Below are 22,238 nucleotides of genomic sequence, written 5' to 3' on the forward strand. Positions count from 1 at the left end.
CAAGAGTCTTCATTGATATCTCCCCTTTTCAGGCTGTAACATAGACAAGCAGCTATACACCAATGTATGTCACTGAATAAAGAAAACAAGAAAGTGGATTTAATGTTAAATTTCAGCACATTGCATGTATATAAAAACAAATGAGAAGTTTTCATTTACACTGTGCACAGACCGAGTTGATTTATACCAGATATGGAGATGTCATATGTTGAGGATGAAATAAAAGTTCAATTATACTATAGAGTATGTTCATGATGTAAGATTAATTTACAGTCGTGGAGCCCGCTACACATTTAGCCCCAGTACTTTTTGACCTGTGTACACATCTCTGCATGGATCACAACTTCTTGGAAATGCCAATATCTGTTTTATTTTGGATTCAAAATAAACTTTGTGTGTTGCTTGTAGGGGCACAGACACTCCTAGGTGACAGGGCGTCAGTCATCCTTTGGGATTCCAGAGGAACATATCATCCTCTTCCAAAGCCCTCTGAAGAATGCACGGATTCCCTTCTTCTTCTTCTTCTTCTTCTTCTTCTTCTCCTTGTTGTTCTTCACCTGTCTGTCTTCATCTGCTGAATAGACACAGCATACATCACTGAATTCATTCCACGCATTTCAAACTAAGGTAATGGAGGCCAAAAGGAGGCCATCGTGGAGCTTTGAATAACTCACCAGCACACTTTGCAGCCTCTCCACTGCACTGCTCAGGAACAAGATCGGTGAGCTGAATACAGAGACACAGAAATGAACATGTGTAAAAACATCCAAAGGTGAAGATGGTGTTTAGTAAAAAAAGAGCAAGGTGCACAAACCTTAGAAAATCTTAACCCATATTGTCTCTTACCCGAGGAAGCTGAGTGGCCAAGGGGGGGCAGTCAGAGACAAAGATCAGGGCCAGGGATCTCTTCTTCTCCGACTCTTTCACAACCTTCTCCAGGAGTTCATTAAGAACATCCTCAGCAGCAATCTCAGACTTTCCATTGATGAGGGCTACCTTCCGTGTCTGAGAGATCTGTAAACAGCAAATCAGTGTAAAGACTTAAATAAGTTACATGTACTGTTGTCTGAACAGCAAAGTAAGCTTTGATGAATGATGCCAGACCTGGGTATCCAGGGGAGTGTTCATGGGAACCATCTCTACTGCAGCTGCTATGAGGTCCTCCACAACTTTGGAAGCTGCAGTCTTCAGGCCAGCCATCACCAGCTCCTTGGCTTCAGCCTTCATGAAGGCTTTTTCAGCACGGACATCAGCAATGTGTCCAGTTGCCACAAGCTGTATGGCTTCGGGAGGCCGTAAGGCCAGGGAAAGACGTTCAGAGACAGCAGCCAGGGATCCCTTTTCCACCGACTTCTTCTCTGTCTTCTCCAGGAATTCATCAGGAACATCTCCAGTAGTAACCTGAGACTTAGCCTTGCCAGTGATGAGGGCAACCTTCTCAGTCTGAGAGATCTGTAAAAAGTCGTAGGAAACCAGGTAAATATATCAGTTCAACAGAAAAAACACGACAAACTCAACATCAAATGGGAAGGTTGACTGTGCCATGTTGAGGTAATTATTTCTCACCTCAGGATTAAGGGGATTGTCCATGCCAACCACTTTATTGGCTGCTGCTATGGGGTCCTCCACAACTTTGCAAGCTGAAGTTTTCAGGCCGTCCATAGCCAACTCCTTGGCTTCAGCCTTCACCAGAGCTTTTTCAACACGGACATCAGCGATGTGTCCAGTTGCCACAAGCTGTATGGCTTCAGGAGGCAGTAAGGCCAGGGAAAGACGTTCAGAGACAGCAACCAAGGATCCCTTTTCCACCGACTTCTTCTCTGTCTTCTCCAGGAGTTCGTCAGGATCATCATAATAAATGATGTATCTAGCTGCAGCAAGCTCTTCTTTCTTAAAAAAACAACGTAAACATAGAACATGTTGCAATATGAACATTGAACATGGCAAGGCCGGTAAAATAACTTTAGATATGTCTAGGTTCATACCAGCTGTTTGGCCAGGATAGGCCTGTGACAGTAAGAGAGGTCAGACAGATGTCTTTTCTGCTCTGAGTCCACCACCTTCTCCAGGAGCTCACTGGGGACTTCCTCAACAAGGATGGGTGCCTCGATCTTCCCACAAAACTCCTCAAGCTCCGAGGAATAATCATCAGCCAGGGGTAGCTGGTACTTGAAGGCAGCAGCCATTTTGCTTTGGTATATCCTTCCCAGATAGGTCGCCACCGCCTGGACCACAGGCTTCAACTGGAAGAAGGTGCTGTTGAAGCCCAGTTGGTTGAAGGTCTTGGCTGTTTCTGTGAAGTGCCGAAGCACAGCGGCCATGTTGTCCCGTGCAATCATGCCTGTAACTGAGATCAGAAAGTGCCTGGAGCAGTTGCCACAATGGGACAGGAAGATGGAAACCACTCTCATGACTAGATTATAGATTTCACAAGTGGCTGCCACAGCCTTCTTTCCCACAACAGAGACAAAGCCCAGGTTACTGAGCTGTATGGTTAACTTAGCCAGAGACTGCTGGACCATCTCTCCGGGTTTCTCCAGCAGGTGCTTCAGGGAACAGGTCATCATGCCTGGGACCAGGACCGCAGCTCCCATGGTGAAGTCAGGCATGGTCAGGGCTAAAGACTCTGGTTCGGTTTGTCCAGACGATGATGTGGAAGTGCTCTTCATGCTCCCTGTTGCCATAATAGGAAGGCCTTTCAAGGCCGGAGAGAGGCATGTCCTCACATCCTGAGCTGCCGAAGACCGGATCTTTTGGAGGAACGTGTCCAGACCCTCCACTGTGATCTTCACGGAGAGAGAAAGAGATAAGGAGATCCAATTGAGAAACTGCTCAGTGTCATGAGAGAGGCTAAGGACAGAAACGAATGCTGTTGTCATTCATACCTTTCCGTCAAACAGCTCTGACAAACGACGTTCGTATGCTTGCATTTCACTGAGAATGTTCTCCAGCTCACAAACTAGCTCACGCATTTTGGTGTTCTCCTCCTGAATTCCACATTTGAAACTATTAACACTGAATAATCATCTCCAAAATGTCACTCAAATAATGACTTCTGAGCCTTTTTCTTTTCTTTACAGACACATTACATTTTGAATAAGCATTGGTTACTTAATCTTTAACATATTAAGTATACAGCAATAGCAGATTTAAATAAATTCCTACTGTGTAATATTACCTGAATCTCATCATATTCTGCTTCACTGTCCATTTTGGTGAAACAGTCATTTACCTAAAGAATGACATAGGCAATCAAAATGTCTATAAAAAGATGTCTAAATAACGTCCATTACAGTTTACTGATAATTATTGCAGATACGGTTTACGACAATGCTGGCGCTGTTGTGAAGAGGACAAAAAGAAGCTTTTACTTTAGTACTTCAGAATGGAATGACATCATGGAAAATTAAGACATTGTGACATCACAATGGTGTGACATCACCTCACGTCATGGTTCTTGTCAAAACCATAACAACTGTACACAAAAACTGAATATTGATTAGGGTAGCCAACTGTTAATTGCATACATTTTGATGTGGAAATCAATGATAATACCAACTAAATACATGTTATGATGCACAGTATGGGTCATTCATATAAACCATAGCTTATACTGTCCATTCATATAAGCTGCCTACATGTTTGAAAATTGTAATCTTGGGAACCTACCAGCGCCATTAGTCCATCAAACATTTAAATAGCCTTTACCACAAATGGACTTAAATTGATATGGCATGATTGGTATTAATAATAGACGGCAGTAATTTAGGGTAACCTAATAACAGCATAGCGCAACAGTTTATCCAACAAAGATTTAGTTTAGAGCTCATCACTGGCTCTGCTTGTATACGTTCAAAAGGTGACACTCACTTCCAGATATCGGCACAGGCCTGTCCGAGATTGCTTTTGAACCACATACTATGAACCCAAATCAACATTTATGGACTGACATAGAAAAGAAGACTTAACCTTTTTAAGTATTACATTAAATAAAATACCACATACCGTAAGCCTGAGAATTCGGTTATTTAAATTGGCGAATTAGTTGTGTTTTTCTTCTTCTCTTGCAGTAAATTATTCAACGGAACGCGACATTGGTCGTAACGTGATCGAGGTCAAATATCTTCTGGTGACTGAAAATTGTGTCTTTTCATTTATAATATTAACTTTTGACGTAACCAATTATGACGTATTTATTCCAATAACTTCCAATGTTAACATATCCTTGCGGTTCTATTGTCAATCACTGATGGTGAAAAATAACATTACAGTTCAACAAACAATAACAAAGACGAAAATACATACGTTATTTAATCAAAACGACAAGGATATAACTGTAAATATAAACGAGTCAACAGAAGAATCCGGTGCATTTAGAAAGGAAGTAACTCAAAACCGGAAAAAAATGTGTGAAGATGATGTTGACAAAGTATATGATTGTTTTTTTTTTCACCTGTATGATTTAAAACCTTCTTGGAAGTCGCTTTGGATAAAAGCGTCTGATAAAATGCACAAATGTAAAACTCCAGTCAAACCATATAACCGCAAACAAAACGACTGTGGATCACAATCATGGACGGGACTGGGAGTAGAAATTGGGCCTGGACTTTAATCCGGACCGGCCTACCAGAACCGGTCCCGTATACGCCACCACAGCGAGCGCCCTGCTAATACATGCAAATTCTGTGCCTGATGTGATGCTTTGGGACTTCCACGCTTAATGCGAGCGCGCGAGCGAATTCTTTTGGCTAATTTGAGGGAAAAATAGTTTTTTGAGCTTGATGTAAAACAAACAAACATAGCCGTTTGTCCAATTGGTAAAACATTGTTTAGTGAAGGTAATTACGTTTACGTTTCTTAACCTAGTGGTTTTCCATCTTTATATTGTCTCTATAGTTAACTTTCGATCTGTCAGTGTCACTGTCACTGTTGTGTGTAAGCGGCACTAAGGGCTGCATAGACGTTCATTTGGAATAGACCAACCGGCCTGGGGGAAAGGGGGGCCGGCCAACCGTTTCGCTCAATCTTCTTCAAAGATTTTTATTAGTAGTAAAAATGATGGGCCGGCGGCCCTCCGGCCCAAAAGTGCTTCGGCCTCCCGATTCTCCCGATGGCCAGTCCGCTACTGATCACAATGGTTTACAAGATGCCTGTGTATCCCTGATAAATTAAACAGATAATTGAAAAGAAGCAGTTAGTCGGTTTTTATTTCCATAGGGAGGCGCCTTAAATCATATCAAAATCAAATCACACCCTTTTATCGTCACTCAACCATACAGGACTGCAACAGAGGTTGAAAGTCGTGGGCGCAGGTACAGGCAAATAAGCAATATTTAACAATTATAACAACATAATCTCATTTATACACAACGCAATATACACATCCGTTACGCAACACAATGTACAATATACACCTAAATAAATTACAATATGTATAGACAATACACAGGTACAATAAAATACACAACACGTATGCAGTTGAGGGCAGTGCTGTTGCCGTATCAGACAGCGATGCAGCCAGTCAGGAGGTTCTCCACAGTGCTGGTGTAGAACAGCGTGAGGATGTGGTGGTTCATTCAAAATTTCCTCTGCCGTCTCGAGAAGAAGAGGCGCTGTTGTCCCTTCTTCACAACAGCCTCAGTGTGGACAGACCATGTGACTTCCTCAGTGATGTGGACAGACCATGTGACTTCCTCAGTGATGTGGACAGACCATGTGACTTCCTCAGTGATGTGGACAGACCATGTGACTTCCTCAGTAATGTGGACAGACCATGTGACTTCCTCAGTAATGTGGACAGACCATGTGACTTCCTCACCGTGGACAGACCATGTGACATTAGGTGCATTCGACATGGACTGCGGCTGCATGAAACAACCGGCGAGAGTATGCTGCGTTGACGTCAGTCACGGCCGATTAAAGGCTGTTTGCTTACTTTACTTTATTTATAATTAAAGGTAGTCTTTCCGTTAGTAAAGAGGCGGGGTAAAACCCTTTCTTCCATAAATGTTTTATTCAATTAAACTCTTTGGTCCGGATTTGAGCTTTGGCGAAACTGAAGGTGTCAGAATAATTACAAAACACTCGTCAAAGTTGTCGTGTGTGAGTCTGGCAAATCATAAAATAGCTGTGTCATCATTAGAAACCCGTGCAGTTGCTCTTGAGAAAATGCGCTCGGCTACAGAGCCGGCAGTTCTTGTAGCAAGTTGACTTTGGAATGTAAAGAACTTTTGTAACTATGTAAATCATTTTGAAAATAATACAGATTCTCAATGCAGCTGCCAGAAGGGATGCATCGCTTCCAAGAGTCTTCATTGATATCTCCCCTTTTCAGGCTGTAACATAGACAAGCAGCTATACACCAATGTATGTCACTGAATAAAGAAAACAAGAAAGTGGATTTAATGTTAAATTTCAGCACATTGCATGTATATAAAAACAAATGAGAAGTTTTCATTTACACTGTGCACAGACCGAGTTGATTTATACCAGATATGGAGATGTCATATGTTGAGGATGAAATAAAAGTTCAATTATACTATAGAGTATGTTCATGATGTAAGATTAATTTACAGTCGTGGAGCCCGCTACACATTTAGCCCCAGTACTTTTTGACCTGTGTACACATCTCTGCATGGATCACAACTTCTTGGAAATGCCAATATCTGTTTTATTTTGGATTCAAAATAAACTTTGTGTGTTGCTTGTAGGGGCACAGACACTCCTAGGTGACAGGGCGTCAGTCATCCTTTGGGATTCCAGAGGAACATATCATCCTCTTCCAAAGCCCTCTGAAGAATGCACGGATTCCCTTCTTCTTCTTCTTCTTCTTCTTCTTCTTCTCCTTGTTGTTCTTCACCTGTCTGTCTTCATCTGCTGAATAGACACAGCATACATCACTGAATTCATTCCACGCATTTCAAACTAAGGTAATGGAGGCCAAAAGGAGGCCATCGTGGAGCTTTGAATAACTCACCAGCACACTTTGCAGCCTCTCCACTGCACTGCTCAGGAACAAGATCGGTGAGCTGAATACAGAGACACAGAAATGAACATGTGTAAAAACATCCAAAGGTGAAGATGGTGTTTAGTAAAAAAAGAGCAAGGTGCACAAACCTTAGAAAATCTTAACCCATATTGTCTCTTACCCGAGGAAGCTGAGTGGCCAAGGGGGGGCAGTCAGAGACAAAGATCAGGGCCAGGGATCTCTTCTTCTCCGACTCTTTCACAACCTTCTCCAGGAGTTCATTAAGAACATCCTCAGCAGCAATCTCAGACTTTCCATTGATGAGGGCTACCTTCCGTGTCTGAGAGATCTGTAAACAGCAAATCAGTGTAAAGACTTAAATAAGTTACATGTACTGTTGTCTGAACAGCAAAGTAAGCTTTGATGAATGATGCCAGACCTGGGTATCCAGGGGAGTGGTCATGGGAACCATCTCTACTGCAGCTGCTATGAGGTCCTCCACAACTTTGGAAGCTGCAGTCTTCAGGCCAGCCATCACCAGCTCCTTGGCTTCAGCCTTCATGGAGGCTTTTTCAGCACGGACATCAGCAATGTGTCCAGTTGCCACAAGCTGTATGGCTTCGGGAGGCAGTAAGGCCAGGGAAAGACGTTCAGAGACAGCAGCCAGGGATCCCTTTTTCACCGACTTCTTCTCTGTCTTCTCCAGGAGTTCATCAGGAACATCTTCAGTAGTAACCTGAGACTTAGCCTTGCCAGTGATGAGGGCAACCTTCTCAGTCTGAGAGATCTGTAAAAAGTCGTAGGAAACCAGGTAAATATATCAGTTCAACAGAAAAAACACGACAAACTCAACATCAAATGGGAAGGTTGACTGTGCCATGTTGAGGTAATTATTTCTCACCTCAGGATTAAGGGGATTGTCCATGCCAACCACTTTATTGGCTGCTGCTATGGGGTCCTCCACAACTTTGCAAGCTGAAGTTTTCAGGCCGTCCATAACCAACTCCTTGGCTTCAGCCTTCACCAGAGCTTTTTCAACACGGACATCAGCGATGTGTCCAGTTGCCACAAGCTGTATGGCTTCAGGAGGCAGTAAGGCCAGGGAAAGACGTTCAGAGACAGCAACCAAGGATCCCTTTTCCACCGACTTCTTCTCTGTCTTCTCCAGGAGTTCGTCAGGATCATCATAATAAATGATGTATCTAGCTGCAGCAAGCTCTTCTTTCTTAAAAAAACAACGTAAACATAGAACATGTTGCAATATGAACATTGAACATGGCAAGGCCGGTAAAATAACTTTAGATATGTCTAGGTTCATACCAGCTGTTTGGCCAGGATAGGCCTGTGACAGTAAGAGAGGTCAGACAGATGTCTTTTCTGCTCTGAGTCCACCACCTTCTCCAGGAGCTCACTGGGGACTTCCTCAACAAGGATGGGTGCCTCGATCTTCCCACAAAACTCCTCAAGCTCCGAGGAATAATCATCAGCCAGGGGTAGCTGGTACTTGAAGGCAGCAGCCATTTTGCTTTGGTATATCCTTCCCAGATAGGTCGCCACCGCCTGGACCACAGGCTTCAACTGGAAGAAGGTGCTGTTGAAGCCCAGTTGGTTGAAGGTCTTGGCTGTTTCTGTGAAGCGCCGAAGCACAGCGGCCATGTTGTCCCGTGCAATCATGCCTGTAACTGAGATCAGAAAGTGCCTGGAGCAGTTGCCACAATGGGACAGGAAGATGGAAACCACTCTCATGACTAGATTATAGATTTCACAAGTGGCTGCCACAGCCTTCTTTCCCACAACAGAGACAAAGCCCAGGTTACTGAGCTGTATGGTTAACTTAGCCAGAGACTGCTGGACCATCTCTCCGGGTTTCTCCAGCAGGTGCTTCAGGGAACAGGTCATCATGCCTGGGACCAGGACCGCAGCTCCCATGGTGAAGTCAGGCATGGTCAGGGCTAAAGACTCTGGTTCGGTTTGTCCAGACGATGATGTGGAAGTGCTCTTCATGCTCCCTGTTGCCATAATAGGAAGGCCTTTCAAGGCCGGAGAGAGGCATGTCCTCACATCCTGAGCTGCCGAAGACCGGATCTTTTGGAGGAACGTGTCCAGACCCTCCACTGTGATCTTCACGGAGAGAGAAAGAGATAAGGAGATCCAATTGAGAAACTGCTCAGTGTCATGAGAGAGGCTAAGGACAGAAACGAATGCTGTTGTCATTCATACCTTTCCGTCAAACAGCTCTGACAAACGACGTTCGTATGCTTGCATTTCACTGAGAATGTTCTCCAGCTCACAAACTAGCTCACGCATTTTGGTGTTCTCCTCCTGAATTCCACATTTGAAACTATTAACACTGAATAATCATCTCCAAAATGTCACTCAAATAATGACTTCTGAGCCTTTTTCTTTTCTTTACAGACACATTACATTTTGAATAAGCATTGGTTACTTAATCTTTAACATATTAAGTATACAGCAATAGCAGATTTAAATAAATTCCTACTGTGTAATATTACCTGAATCTCATCATATTCTGCTTCACTGTCCATTTTGGTGAAACAGTCATTTACCTAAAGAATGACATAGGCAATCAAAATGTCTATAAAAAGATGTCTAAATAACGTCCATTACAGTTTACTGATAATTATTGCAGATACGGTTTACGACAATGCTGGCGCTGTTGTGAAGAGGACAAAAAGAAGCTTTTACTTTAGTACTTCAGAATGGAATGACATCATGGAAAATTAAGACATTGTGACATCACAATGGTGTGACATCACCTCACGTCATGGTTCTTGTCAAAACCATAACAACTGTACACAAAAACTGAATATTGATTAGGGTAGCCAACTGTTAATTGCATACATTTTGATGTGGAAATCAATGATAATACCAACTAAATACATGTTATGATGCACAGTATGGGTCATTCATATAAACCATAGCTTATACTGTCCATTCATATAAGCTGCCTACATGTTTGAAAATTGTAATCTTGGGAACCTACCAGCGCCATTAGTCCATCAAACATTTAAATAGCCTTTACCACAAATGGACTTAAATTGATATGGCATGATTGGTATTAATAATAGACGGCAGTAATTTAGGGTAACCTAATAACAGCATAGCGCAACAGTTTATCCAACAAAGATTTAGTTTAGAGCTCATCACTGGCTCTGCTTGTATACGTTCAAAAGGTGACACTCACTTCCAGATATCGGCACAGGCCTGTCCGAGATTGCTTTTGAACCACATACTATGAACCCAAATCAACATTTATGGACTGACATAGAAAAGAAGACTTAACCTTTTTAAGTATTACATTAAATAAAATACCACATACCGTAAGCCTGAGAATTCGGTTATTTAAATTGGCGAATTAGTTGTGTTTTTCTTCTTCTCTTGCAGTAAATTATTCAACGGAACGCGACATTGGTCGTAACGTGATCGAGGTCAAATATCTTCTGGTGACTGAAAATTGTGTCTTTTCATTTATAATATTAACTTTTGACGTAACCAATTATGACGTATTTATTCCAATAACTTCCAATGTTAACATATCCTTGCGGTTCTATTGTCAATCACTGATGGTGAAAAATAACATTACAGTTCAACAAACAATAACAAAGACGAAAATACATACGTTATTTAATCAAAACGACAAGGATATAACTGTAAATATAAACGAGTCAACAGAAGAATCCGGTGCATTTAGAAAGGAAGTAACTCAAAACCGGAAAAAAATGTGTGAAGATGATGTTGACAAAGTATATGATTGTTTTTTTTTTTCACCTGTATGATTTAAAACCTTCTTGGAAGTCGCTTTGGATAAAAGCGTCTGATAAAATGCACAAATGTAAAACTCCAGTCAAACCATATAACCGCAAACAAAACGACTGTGGATCACAATCATGGACGGGACTGGGAGTAGAAATTGGGCCTGGACTTTAATCCGGACCGGCCTACCAGAACCGGTCCCGTATACGCCACCACAGCGAGCGCCCTGCTAATACATGCAAATTCTGTGCCTGATGTGATGCTTTGGGACTTCCACGCTTAATGCGAGCGCGCGAGCGAATTCTTTTGGCTAATTTGAGGGAAAAATAGTTTTTTGAGCTTGATGTAAAACAAACAAACATAGCCGTTTGTCCAATTGGTAAAACATTGTTTAGTGAAGGTAATTACGTTTACGTTTCTTAACCTAGTGGTTTTCCATCTTTATATTGTCTCTATAGTTAACTTTCGATCTGTCAGTGTCACTGTCACTGTTGTGTGTAAGCGGCACTAAGGGCTGCATAGACGTTCATTTGGAATAGACCAACCGGCCTGGGGGAAAGGGGGGCCGGCCAACCGTTTCGCTCAATCTTCTTCAAAGATTTTTATTAGTAGTAAAAATGATGGGCCGGCGGCCCTCCGGCCCAAAAGTGCTTCGGCCTCCCGATTCTCCCGATGGCCAGTCCGCTACTGATCACAATGGTTTACAAGATGCCTGTGTATCCCTGATAAATTAAACAGATAATTGAAAAGAAGCAGTTAGTCGGTTTTTATTTCCATAGGGAGGCGCCTTAAATCATATCAAAATCAAATCACACCCTTTTATCGTCACTCAACCATACAGGACTGCAACAGAGGTTGAAAGTCGTGGGCGCAGGTACAGGCAAATAAGCAATATTTAACAATTATAACAACATAATCTCATTTATACACAACGCAATATACACATCCGTTACGCAACACAATGTACAATATACACCTAAATAAATTACAATATGTATAGACAATACACAGGTACAATAAAATACACAACACGTATGCAGTTGAGGGCAGTGCTGTTGCCGTATCAGACAGCGATGCAGCCAGTCAGGAGGTTCTCCACAGTGCTGGTGTAGAACAGCGTGAGGATGTGGTGGTTCATTCAAAATTTCCTCTGCCGTCTCGAGAAGAAGAGGCGCTGTTGTCCCTTCTTCACAACAGCCTCAGTGTGGACAGACCATGTGACTTCCTCAGTGATGTGGACAGACCATGTGACTTCCTCAGTGATGTGGACAGACCATGTGACTTCCTCAGTGATGTGGACAGACCATGTGACTTCCTCAGTAATGTGGACAGACCATGTGACTTCCTCAGTAATGTGGACAGACCATGTGACTTCCTCACCGTGGACAGACCATGTGACATTAGGTGCATTCGACATGGACTGCGGCTGCATGAAACAACCGGCGAGAGTATGCTGCGTTGACGTCAGTCACGGCCGATTAAAGGCTGTTTGCTTACTTTACTTTATTTATAATTAAAGGTAGTCTTTCCGTTAGTAAAGAGGCGGGGTAAAACCCTTTCTTCCATAAATGTTTTATTCAATTAAACTCTTTGGTCCGGATTTGAGCTTTGGCGAAACTGAAGGTGTCAGAATAATTACAAAACACTCGTCAAAGTTGTCGTGTGTGAGTCTGGCAAATCATAAAATAGCTGTGTCATCATTAGAAACCCGTGCAGTTGCTCTTGAGAAAATGCGCTCGGCTACAGAGCCGGCAGTTCTTGTAGCAAGTTGACTTTGGAATGTAAAGAACTTTTGTAACTATGTAAATCATTTTGAAAATAATACAGATTCTCAATGCAGCTGCCAGAAGGGATGCATCGCTTCCAAGAGTCTTCATTGATATCTCCCCTTTTCAGGCTGTAACATAGACAAGCAGCTATACACCAATGTATGTCACTGAATAAAGAAAACAAGAAAGTGGATTTAATGTTAAATTTCAGCACATTGCATGTATATAAAAACAAATGAGAAGTTTTCATTTACACTGTGCACAGACCGAGTTGATTTATACCAGATATGGAGATGTCATATGTTGAGGATGAAATAAAAGTTCAATTATACTATAGAGTATGTTCATGATGTAAGATTAATTTACAGTCGTGGAGCCCGCTACACATTTAGCCCCAGTACTTTTTGACCTGTGTACACATCTCTGCATGGATCACAACTTCTTGGAAATGCCAATATCTGTTTTATTTTGGATTCAAAATAAACTTTGTGTGTTGCTTGTAGGGGCACAGACACTCCTAGGTGACAGGGCGTCAGTCATCCTTTGGGATTCCAGAGGAACATATCATCCTCTTCCAAAGCCCTCTGAAGAATGCACGGATTCCCTTCTTCTTCTTCTTCTTCTTCTTCTTCTCCTTGTTGTTCTTCACCTGTCTGTCTTCATCTGCTGAATAGACACAGCATACATCACTGAATTCATTCCACGCATTTCAAACTAAGGTAATGGAGGCCAAAAGGAGGCCATCGTGGAGCTTTGAATAACTCACCAGCACACTTTGCAGCCTCTCCACTGCACTGCTCAGGAACAAGATCGGTGAGCTGAATACAGAGACACAGAAATGAACATGTGTAAAAACATCCAAAGGTGAAGATGGTGTTTAGTAAAAAAAGAGCAAGGTGCACAAACCTTAGAAAATCTTAACCCATATTGTCTCTTACCCGAGGAAGCTGAGTGGCCAAGGGGGGCAGTCAGAGACAAAGATCAGGGCCAGGGATCTCTTCTTCTCCGACTCTTTCACAACCTTCTCCAGGAGTTCATTAAGAACATCCTCAGCAGCAATCTCAGACTTTCCATTGATGAGGGCTACCTTCCGTGTCTGAGAGATCTGTAAACAGCAAATCAGTGTAAAGACTTAAATAAGTTACATGTACTGTTGTCTGAACAGCAAAGTAAGCTTTGATGAATGATGCCAGACCTGGGTATCCAGGGGAGTGGTCATGGGAACCATCTCTACTGCAGCTGCTATGAGGTCCTCCACAACTTTGGAAGCTGCAGTCTTCAGGCCAGCCATCACCAGCTCCTTGGCTTCAGCCTTCATGAAGGCTTTTTCAGCACGGACATCAGCAATGTGTCCAGTTGCCACAAGCTGTATGGCTTCGGGAGGCCGTAAGGCCAGGGAAAGACGTTCAGAGACAGCAGCCAGGGATCCCTTTTCCACCGACTTCTTCTCTGTCTTCTCCAGGAGTTCATCAGGAACATCTCCAGTAGTAACCTGAGACTTAGCCTTGCCAGTGATGAGGGCAACCTTCTCAGTCTGAGAGATCTGTAAAAAGTCGTAGGAAACCAGGTAAATATATCAGTTCAACAGAAAAAACACGACAAACTCAACATCAAATGGGAAGGTTGACTGTGCCATGTTGAGGTAATTATTTCTCACCTCAGGATTAAGGGGATTGTCCATGCCAACCACTTTATTGGCTGCTGCTATGGGGTCCTCCACAACTTTGCAAGCTGAAGTTTTCAGGCCGTCCATAGCCAACTCCTTGGCTTCAGCCTTCACCAGAGCTTTTTCAACACGGACATCAGCGATGTGTCCAGTTGCCACAAGCTGTATGGCTTCAGGAGGCAGTAAGGCCAGGGAAAGACGTTCAGAGACAGCAACCAAGGATCCCTTTTCCACCGACTTCTTCTCTGTCTTCTCCAGGAGTTCGTCAGGATCATCATAATAAATGATGTATCTAGCTGCAGCAAGCTCTTCTTTCTTAAAAAAACAACGTAAACATAGAACATGTTGCAATATGAACATTGAACATGGCAAGGCCGGTAAAATAACTTTAGATATGTCTAGGTTCATACCAGCTGTTTGGCCAGGATAGGCCTGTGACAGTAAGAGAGGTCAGACAGATGTCTTTTCTGCTCTGAGTCCACCACCTTCTCCAGGAGCTCACTGGGGACTTCCTCAACAAGGATGGGTGCCTCGATCTTCCCACAAAACTCCTCAAGCTCCGAGGAATAATCATCAGCCAGGGGTAGCTGGTACTTGAAGGCAGCAGCCATTTTGCTTTGGTATATCCTTCCCATATAGGTCGCCACCGCCTGGACCACAGGCTTCAACTGGAAGAAGGTGCTGTTGAAGCCCAGTTGGTTGAAGGTCTTGGCTGTTTCTGTGAAGCGCCGAAGCACAGCGGCCATGTTGTCCCGTGCAATCATGCCTGTAACTGAGATCAGAAAGTGCCTGGAGCAGTTGCCACAATGGGACAGGAAGATGGAAACCACTCTCATGACTAGATTATAGATTTCACAAGTGGCTGCCACAGCCTTCTTTCCCACAACAGAGACAAAGCCCAGGTTACTGAGCTGTATGGTTAACTTAGCCAGAGACTGCTGGACCATCTCTCCGGGTTTCTCCAGCAGGTGCTTCAGGGAACAGGTCATCATGCCTGGGACCAGGACCGCAGCTCCCATGGTGAAGTCAGGCATGGTCAGGGCTAAAGACTCTGGTTCGGTTTGTCCAGACGATGATGTGGAAGTGCTCTTCATGCTCCCTGTTGCCATAATAGGAAGGCCTTTCAAGGCCGGAGAGAGGCATGTCCTCACATCCTGAGCTGCCGAAGACCGGATCTTTTGGAGGAACGTGTCCAGACCCTCCACTGTGATCTTCACGGAGAGAGAAAGAGATAAGGAGATCCAATTGAGAAACTGCTCAGTGTCATGAGAGAGGCTAAGGACAGAAACGAATGCTGTTGTCATTCATACCTTTCCGTCAAACAGCTCTGACAAACGACGTTCGTATGCTTGCATTTCACTGAGAATGTTCTCCAGCTCACAAACTAGCTCACGCATTTTGGTGTTCTCCTCCTGAATTCCACATTTGAAACTATTAACACTGAATAATCATCTCCAAAATGTCACTCAAATAATGACTTCTGAGCCTTTTTCTTTTCTTTACAGACACATTACATTTTGAATAAGCATTGGTTACTTAATCTTTAACATATTAAGTATACAGCAATAGCAGATTTAAATAAATTCCTACTGTGTAATATTACCTGAATCTCATCATATTCTGCTTCACTGTCCATTTTGGTGAAACAGTCATTTACCTAAAGAATGACATAGGCAATCAAAATGTCTATAAAAAGATGTCTAAATAACGTCCATTACAGTTTACTGATAATTATTGCAGATACGGTTTACGACAATGCTGGCGCTGTTGTGAAGAGGACAAAAAGAAGCTTTTACTTTAGTACTTCAGAATGGAATGACATCATGGAAAATTAAGACATTGTGACATCACAATGGTGTGACATCACCTCACGTCATGGTTCTTGTCAAAACCATAACAACTGTACACAAAAACTGAATATTGATTAGGGTAGCCAACTGTTAATTGCATACATTTTGATGTGGAAATCAATGATAATACCAACTAAATACATGTTATGATGCACAGTATGGGTCATTCATATAAACCATAGCTTATACTGTCCATTCATATAAGCTGCCTACATGTTTGAAAATTGTAATCTTGGGAACCTACCAGCGCCATTAGTCCATCAAACATTTAAATAGCCTTTACCACAAATGGACTTAAATTGATATGGCATGATTGGTATTAATAATAGACGGCAGTAATTTAGGGTAACCTAATAACAGCATAGCGCAACAGTTTATCCAACAAAGATTTAGTTTAGAGCTCATCACTGGCTTTGCTTGTATACGTTCAAAAGGTGACACTCACTTCCAGATATCGGCACAGGCCTGTCCGAGATTGCTTTTGAACCACATACTATGAACCCAAATCAACATTTATGGACTGACATAGAAAAGAAGACTTAACCTTTTTAAGTATTACATTAAATAAAATACCACATACCGTAAGCCTGAGAATTCGGTTATTTAAATTGGCGAATTAGTTGTGTTTTTCTTCTTCTCTTGCAGTAAATTATTCAACGGAACGCGACATTGGTCGTAACGTGATCGAGGTCAAATATCTTCTGGTGACTGAAAATTGTGTCTTTTCATTTATAATATTAACTTTTGACGTAACCAATTATGACGTATTTATTCCAATAACTTCCAATGTTAACATATCCTTGCGGTTCTATTGTCAATCACTGATGGTGAAAAATAACATTACAGTTCAACAAACAATAACAAAGACGAAAATACATACGTTATTTAATCAAAACGACAAGGATATAACTGTAAATATAAACGAGTCAACAGAAGAATCCGGTGCATTTAGAAAGGAAGTAACTCAAAACCGGAAAAAAATGTGTGAAGATGATGTTGACAAAGTATATGATTGTTTTTTTTTTTCACCTGTATGATTTAAAACCTTCTTGGAAGTCGCTTTGGATAAAAGCGTCTGATAAAATGCACAAATGTAAAACTCCAGTCAAACCATATAACCGCAAACAAAACGACTGTGGATCACAATCATGGACGGGACTGGGAGTAGAAATTGGGCCTGGACTTTAATTCGGACCGGCCTACCAGAACCGGTCCCGTATACGCCACCACAGCGAGCGCCCTGCTAATACATGCAAATTCTGTGCCTGATGTGATGCTTTGGGACTTCCACGCTTAATGCGAGCGCGCGAGCGAATTCTTTTGGCTAATTTGAGGGAAAAATAGTTTTTTGAGCTTGATGTAAAACAAACAAACATAGCCGTTTGTCCAATTGGTAAAACATTGTTTAGTGAAGGTAATTACGTTTACGTTTCTTAACCTAGTGGTTTTCCATCTTTATATTGTCTCTATAGTTAACTTTCGATCTGTCAGTGTCACTGTCACTGTTGTGTGTAAGCGGCACTAAGGGCTGCATAGACGTTCATTTGGAATAGACCAACCGGCCTGGGGGAAAGGGGGGCCGGCCAACCGTTTCGCTCAATCTTCTTCAAAGATTTTTATTAGTAGTAAAAATGATGGGCCGGCGGCCCTCCGGCCCAAAAGTGCTTCGGCCTCCCGATTCTCCCGATGGCCAGTCCGCTACTGATCACAATGGTTTACAAGATGCCTGTGTATCCCTGATAAATTAAACAGATAATTGAAAAGAAGCAGTTAGTCGGTTTTTATTTCCATAGGGAGGCGCCTTAAATCATATCAAAATCAAATCACACCCTTTTATCGTCACTCAACCATACAGGACTGCAACAGAGGTTGAAAGTCGTGGGCGCAGGTACAGGCAAATAAGCAATATTTAACAATTATAACAACATAATCTCATTTATACACAACGCAATATACACATCCGTTACGCAACACAATGTACAATATACACCTAAATAAATTACAATATGTATAGACAATACACAGGTACAATAAAATACACAACACGTATGCAGTTGAGGGCAGTGCTGTTGCCGTATCAGACAGCGATGCAGCCAGTCAGGAGGTTCTCCACAGTGCTGGTGTAGAACAGCGTGAGGATGTGGTGGTTCATTCAAAATTTCCTCTGCCGTCTCGAGAAGAAGAGGCGCTGTTGTCCCTTCTTCACAACAGCCTCAGTGTGGACAGACCATGTGACTTCCTCAGTGATGTGGACAGACCATGTGACTTCCTCAGTGATGTGGACAGACCATGTGACTTCCTCAGTGATGTGGACAGACCATGTGACTTCCTCAGTAATGTGGACAGACCATGTGACTTCCTCAGTAATGTGGACAGACCATGTGACTTCCTCACCGTGGACAGACCATGTGACATTAGGTGCATTCGACATGGACTGCGGCTGCATGAAACAACCGGCGAGAGTATGCTGCGTTGACGTCAGTCACGGCCGATTAAAGGCTGTTTGCTTACTTTACTTTATTTATAATTAAAGGTAGTCTTTCCGTTAGTAAAGAGGCGGGGTAAAACCCTTTCTTCCATAAATGTTTTATTCAATTAAACTCTTTGGTCCGGATTTGAGCTTTGGCGAAACTGAAGGTGTCAGAATAATTACAAAACACTCGTCAAAGTTGTCGTGTGTGAGTCTGGCAAATCATAAAATAGCTGTGTCATCATTAGAAACCCGTGCAGTTGCTCTTGAGAAAATGCGCTCGGCTACAGAGCCGGCAGTTCTTGTAGCAAGTTGACTTTGGAATGTAAAGAACTTTTGTAACTATGTAAATCATTTTGAAAATAATACAGATTCTCAATGCAGCTGCCAGAAGGGATGCATCGCTTCCAAGAGTCTTCATTGATATCTCCCCTTTTCAGGCTGTAACATAGACAAGCAGCTATACACCAATGTATGTCACTGAATAAAGAAAACAAGAAAGTGGATTTAATGTTAAATTTCAGCACATTGCATGTATATAAAAACAAATGAGAAGTTTTCATTTACACTGTGCACAGACCGAGTTGATTTATACCAGATATGGAGATGTCATATGTTGAGGATGAAATAAAAGTTCAATTATACTATAGAGTATGTTCATGATGTAAGATTAATTTACAGTCGTGGAGCCCGCTACACATTTAGCCCCAGTACTTTTTGACCTGTGTACACATCTCTGCATGGATCACAACTTCTTGGAAATGCCAATATCTGTTTTATTTTGGATTCAAAATAAACTTTGTGTGTTGCTTGTAGGGGCACAGACACTCCTAGGTGACAGGGCGTCAGTCATCCTTTGGGATTCCAGAGGAACATATCATCCTCTTCCAAAGCCCTCTGAAGAATGCACGGATTCCCTTCTTCTTCTTCTTCTTCTTCTTCTTCTTCTCCTTGTTGTTCTTCACCTGTCTGTCTTCATCTGCTGAATAGACACAGCATACATCACTGAATTCATTCCACGCATTTCAAACTAAGGTAATGGAGGCCAAAAGGAGGCCATCGTGGAGCTTTGAATAACTCACCAGCACACTTTGCAGCCTCTCCACTGCACTGCTCAGGAACAAGATCGGTGAGCTGAATACAGAGACACAGAAATGAACATGTGTAAAAACATCCAAAGGTGAAGATGGTGTTTAGTAAAAAAAGAGCAAGGTGCACAAACCTTAGAAAATCTTAACCCATATTGTCTCTTACCCGAGGAAGCTGAGTGGCCAAGGGGGGCAGTCAGAGACAAAGATCAGGGCCAGGGATCTCTTCTTCTCCGACTCTTTCACAACCTTCTCCAGGAGTTCATTAAGAACATCCTCAGCAGCAATCTCAGACTTTCCATTGATGAGGGCTACCTTCCGTGTCTGAGAGATCTGTAAACAGCAAATCAGTGTAAAGACTTAAATAAGTTACATGTACTGTTGTCTGAACAGCAAAGTAAGCTTTGATGAATGATGCCAGACCTGGGTATCCAGGGGAGTGTTCATGGGAACCATCTCTACTGCAGCTGCTATGAGGTCCTCCACAACTTTGGAAGCTGCAGTCTTCAGGCCAGCCATCACCAGCTCCTTGGCTTCAGCCTTCATGAAGGCTTTTTCAGCACGGACATCAGCAATGTGTCCAGTTGCCACAAGCTGTATGGCTTCGGGAGGCCGTAAGGCCAGGGAAAGACGTTCAGAGACAGCAGCCAGGGATCCCTTTTCCACCGACTTCTTCTCTGTCTTCTCCAGGAATTCATCAGGAACATCTCCAGTAGTAACCTGAGACTTAGCCTTGCCAGTGATGAGGGCAACCTTCTCAGTCTGAGAGATCTGTAAAAAGTCGTAGGAAACCAGGTAAATATATCAGTTCAACAGAAAAAACACGACAAACTCAACATCAAATGGGAAGGTTGACTGTGCCATGTTGAGGTAATTATTTCTCACCTCAGGATTAAGGGGATTGTCCATGCCAACCACTTTATTGGCTGCTGCTATGGGGTCCTCCACAACTTTGCAAGCTGAAGTTTTCAGGCCGTCCATAGCCAACTCCTTGGCTTCAGCCTTCACCAGAGCTTTTTCAACACGGACATCAGCGATGTGTCCAGTTGCCACAAGCTGTATGGCTTCAGGAGGCAGTAAGGCCAGGGAAAGACGTTCAGAGACAGCAACCAAGGATCCCTTTTCCACCGACTTCTTCTCTGTCTTCTCCAGGAGTTCGTCAGGATCATCATAATAAATGATGTATCTAGCTGCAGCAAGCTCTTCTTTCTTAAAAAAACAACGTAAACATAGAACATGTTGCAATATGAACATTGAACATGGCAAGGCCGGTAAAATAACTTTAGATATGTCTAGGTTCATACCAGCTGTTTGGCCAGGATAGGCCTGTGACAGTAAGAGAGGTCAGACAGATGTCTTTTCTGCTCTGAGTCCACCACCTTCTCCAGGAGCTCACTGGGGACTTCCTCAACAAGGATGGGTGCCTCGATCTTCCCACAAAACTCCTCAAGCTCCGAGGAATAATCATCAGCCAGGGGTAGCTGGTACTTGAAGGCAGCAGCCATTTTGCTTTGGTATATCCTTCCCAGATAGGTCGCCACCGCCTGGACCACAGGCTTCAACTGGAAGAAGGTGCTGTTGAAGCCCAGTTGGTTGAAGGTCTTGGCTGTTTCTGTGAAGTGCCGAAGCACAGCGGCCATGTTGTCCCGTGCAATCATGCCTGTAACTGAGATCAGAAAGTGCCTGGAGCAGTTGCCACAATGGGACAGGAAGATGGAAACCACTCTCATGACTAGATTATAGATTTCACAAGTGGCTGCCACAGCCTTCTTTCCCACAACAGAGACAAAGCCCAGGTTACTGAGCTGTATGGTTAACTTAGCCAGAGACTGCTGGACCATCTCTCCGGGTTTCTCCAGCAGGTGCTTCAGGGAACAGGTCATCATGCCTGGGACCAGGACCGCAGCTCCCATGGTGAAGTCAGGCATGGTCAGGGCTAAAGACTCTGGTTCGGTTTGTCCAGACGATGATGTGGAAGTGCTCTTCATGCTCCCTGTTGCCATAATAGGAAGGCCTTTCAAGGCCGGAGAGAGGCATGTCCTCACATCCTGAGCTGCCGAAGACCGGATCTTTTGGAGGAACGTGTCCAGACCCTCCACTGTGATCTTCACGGAGAGAGAAAGAGATAAGGAGATCCAATTGAGAAACTGCTCAGTGTCATGAGAGAGGCTAAGGACAGAAACGAATGCTGTTGTCATTCATACCTTTCCGTCAAACAGCTCTGACAAACGACGTTCGTATGCTTGCATTTCACTGAGAATGTTCTCCAGCTCACAAACTAGCTCACGCATTTTGGTGTTCTCCTCCTGAATTCCACATTTGAAACTATTAACACTGAATAATCATCTCCAAAATGTCACTCAAATAATGACTTCTGAGCCTTTTTCTTTTCTTTACAGACACATTACATTTTGAATAAGCATTGGTTACTTAATCTTTAACATATTAAGTATACAGCAATAGCAGATTTAAATAAATTCCTACTGTGTAATATTACCTGAATCTCATCATATTCTGCTTCACTGTCCATTTTGGTGAAACAGTCATTTACCTAAAGAATGACATAGGCAATCAAAATGTCTATAAAAAGATGTCTAAATAACGTCCATTACAGTTTACTGATAATTATTGCAGATACGGTTTACTACAATGCT

The 22,238-nt window shown here is 42.8% G+C and overlaps 4 protein-coding genes and 1 long non-coding RNA gene across 7 annotated transcripts; all 5 read right to left on the bottom strand.

Moving 5' to 3' along the window:
- Positions 1 to 207: 207 nt before the first annotated feature.
- Positions 208 to 3,328, bottom strand: LOC146234257 (uncharacterized). The gene is made up of 8 exons (XM_084688487.1): positions 3,179 to 3,328; positions 2,886 to 2,987; positions 1,986 to 2,786; positions 1,567 to 1,890; positions 1,105 to 1,452; positions 847 to 1,014; positions 675 to 726; positions 208 to 574 (listed from the first exon to the last, which is right to left on the bottom strand). The coding sequence occupies exons 1-8, from the start codon at positions 3,209 to 3,211 to the stop codon at positions 438 to 440; spliced, it is 1,965 nt and encodes a 654-aa protein (XP_084544613.1). The 5' UTR covers positions 3,212 to 3,328; the 3' UTR covers positions 208 to 437.
- A 3,213-nt stretch (positions 3,329 to 6,541) lies between these two features.
- LOC146234258 (uncharacterized) lies at positions 6,542 to 10,611 on the bottom strand. Of its 3 annotated transcripts, none has more exons than XM_084689459.1 (9): positions 10,308 to 10,611; positions 9,481 to 9,534; positions 9,188 to 9,289; positions 8,288 to 9,088; positions 7,869 to 8,192; positions 7,407 to 7,754; positions 7,149 to 7,316; positions 6,977 to 7,028; positions 6,542 to 6,873 (listed from the first exon to the last, which is right to left on the bottom strand). In XM_084689459.1, the coding sequence occupies exons 2-9, from the start codon at positions 9,511 to 9,513 to the stop codon at positions 6,740 to 6,742; spliced, it is 1,962 nt and encodes a 653-aa protein (XP_084545585.1). In that variant the 5' UTR covers positions 9,514 to 9,534; positions 10,308 to 10,611; the 3' UTR covers positions 6,542 to 6,739. The 3 variants fall into 3 exon arrangements, with proteins under 3 accessions (XP_084545585.1, XP_084545584.1, XP_084545583.1); XM_084689457.1 differs by having other exon boundaries at positions 6,543 to 6,876; XM_084689458.1 differs by lacking the exon at positions 10,308 to 10,611 and having other exon boundaries at positions 6,542 to 6,876; positions 9,481 to 9,630.
- A 2,833-nt stretch (positions 10,612 to 13,444) lies between these two features.
- On the bottom strand, positions 13,445 to 15,929 carry LOC146234259 (uncharacterized). Its single transcript, XM_084688488.1, has 6 exons — positions 15,780 to 15,929; positions 15,487 to 15,588; positions 14,587 to 15,387; positions 14,168 to 14,491; positions 13,706 to 14,053; positions 13,445 to 13,615 (listed from the first exon to the last, which is right to left on the bottom strand). The coding sequence occupies exons 1-6, from the start codon at positions 15,810 to 15,812 to the stop codon at positions 13,445 to 13,447; spliced, it is 1,779 nt and encodes a 592-aa protein (XP_084544614.1). The 5' UTR covers positions 15,813 to 15,929.
- A 3,182-nt stretch (positions 15,930 to 19,111) lies between these two features.
- Positions 19,112 to 19,773, bottom strand: LOC146234260 (uncharacterized). Its single transcript, XR_014741555.1, has 3 exons — positions 19,751 to 19,773; positions 19,579 to 19,630; positions 19,112 to 19,478 (listed from the first exon to the last, which is right to left on the bottom strand). It is a non-coding gene; the product is annotated as an uncharacterized LOC146234260 (long non-coding RNA).
- A 180-nt stretch (positions 19,774 to 19,953) lies between these two features.
- LOC146234261 (uncharacterized) lies at positions 19,954 to 22,238 on the bottom strand. The gene is made up of 5 exons (XM_084688489.1): positions 22,082 to 22,238; positions 21,789 to 21,890; positions 20,889 to 21,689; positions 20,470 to 20,793; positions 19,954 to 20,355 (listed from the first exon to the last, which is right to left on the bottom strand). The coding sequence occupies exons 1-5, from the start codon at positions 22,112 to 22,114 to the stop codon at positions 19,954 to 19,956; spliced, it is 1,662 nt and encodes a 553-aa protein (XP_084544615.1). The 5' UTR covers positions 22,115 to 22,238.

Source organism: Hypomesus nipponensis, chromosome 23 (genome assembly GCF_054491055.1).
Source record: "Hypomesus nipponensis isolate SF chromosome 23, ASM5449105v1, whole genome shotgun sequence".
NCBI classification, from domain to species: domain Eukaryota; kingdom Metazoa; phylum Chordata; class Actinopteri; order Osmeriformes; family Osmeridae; genus Hypomesus; species Hypomesus nipponensis.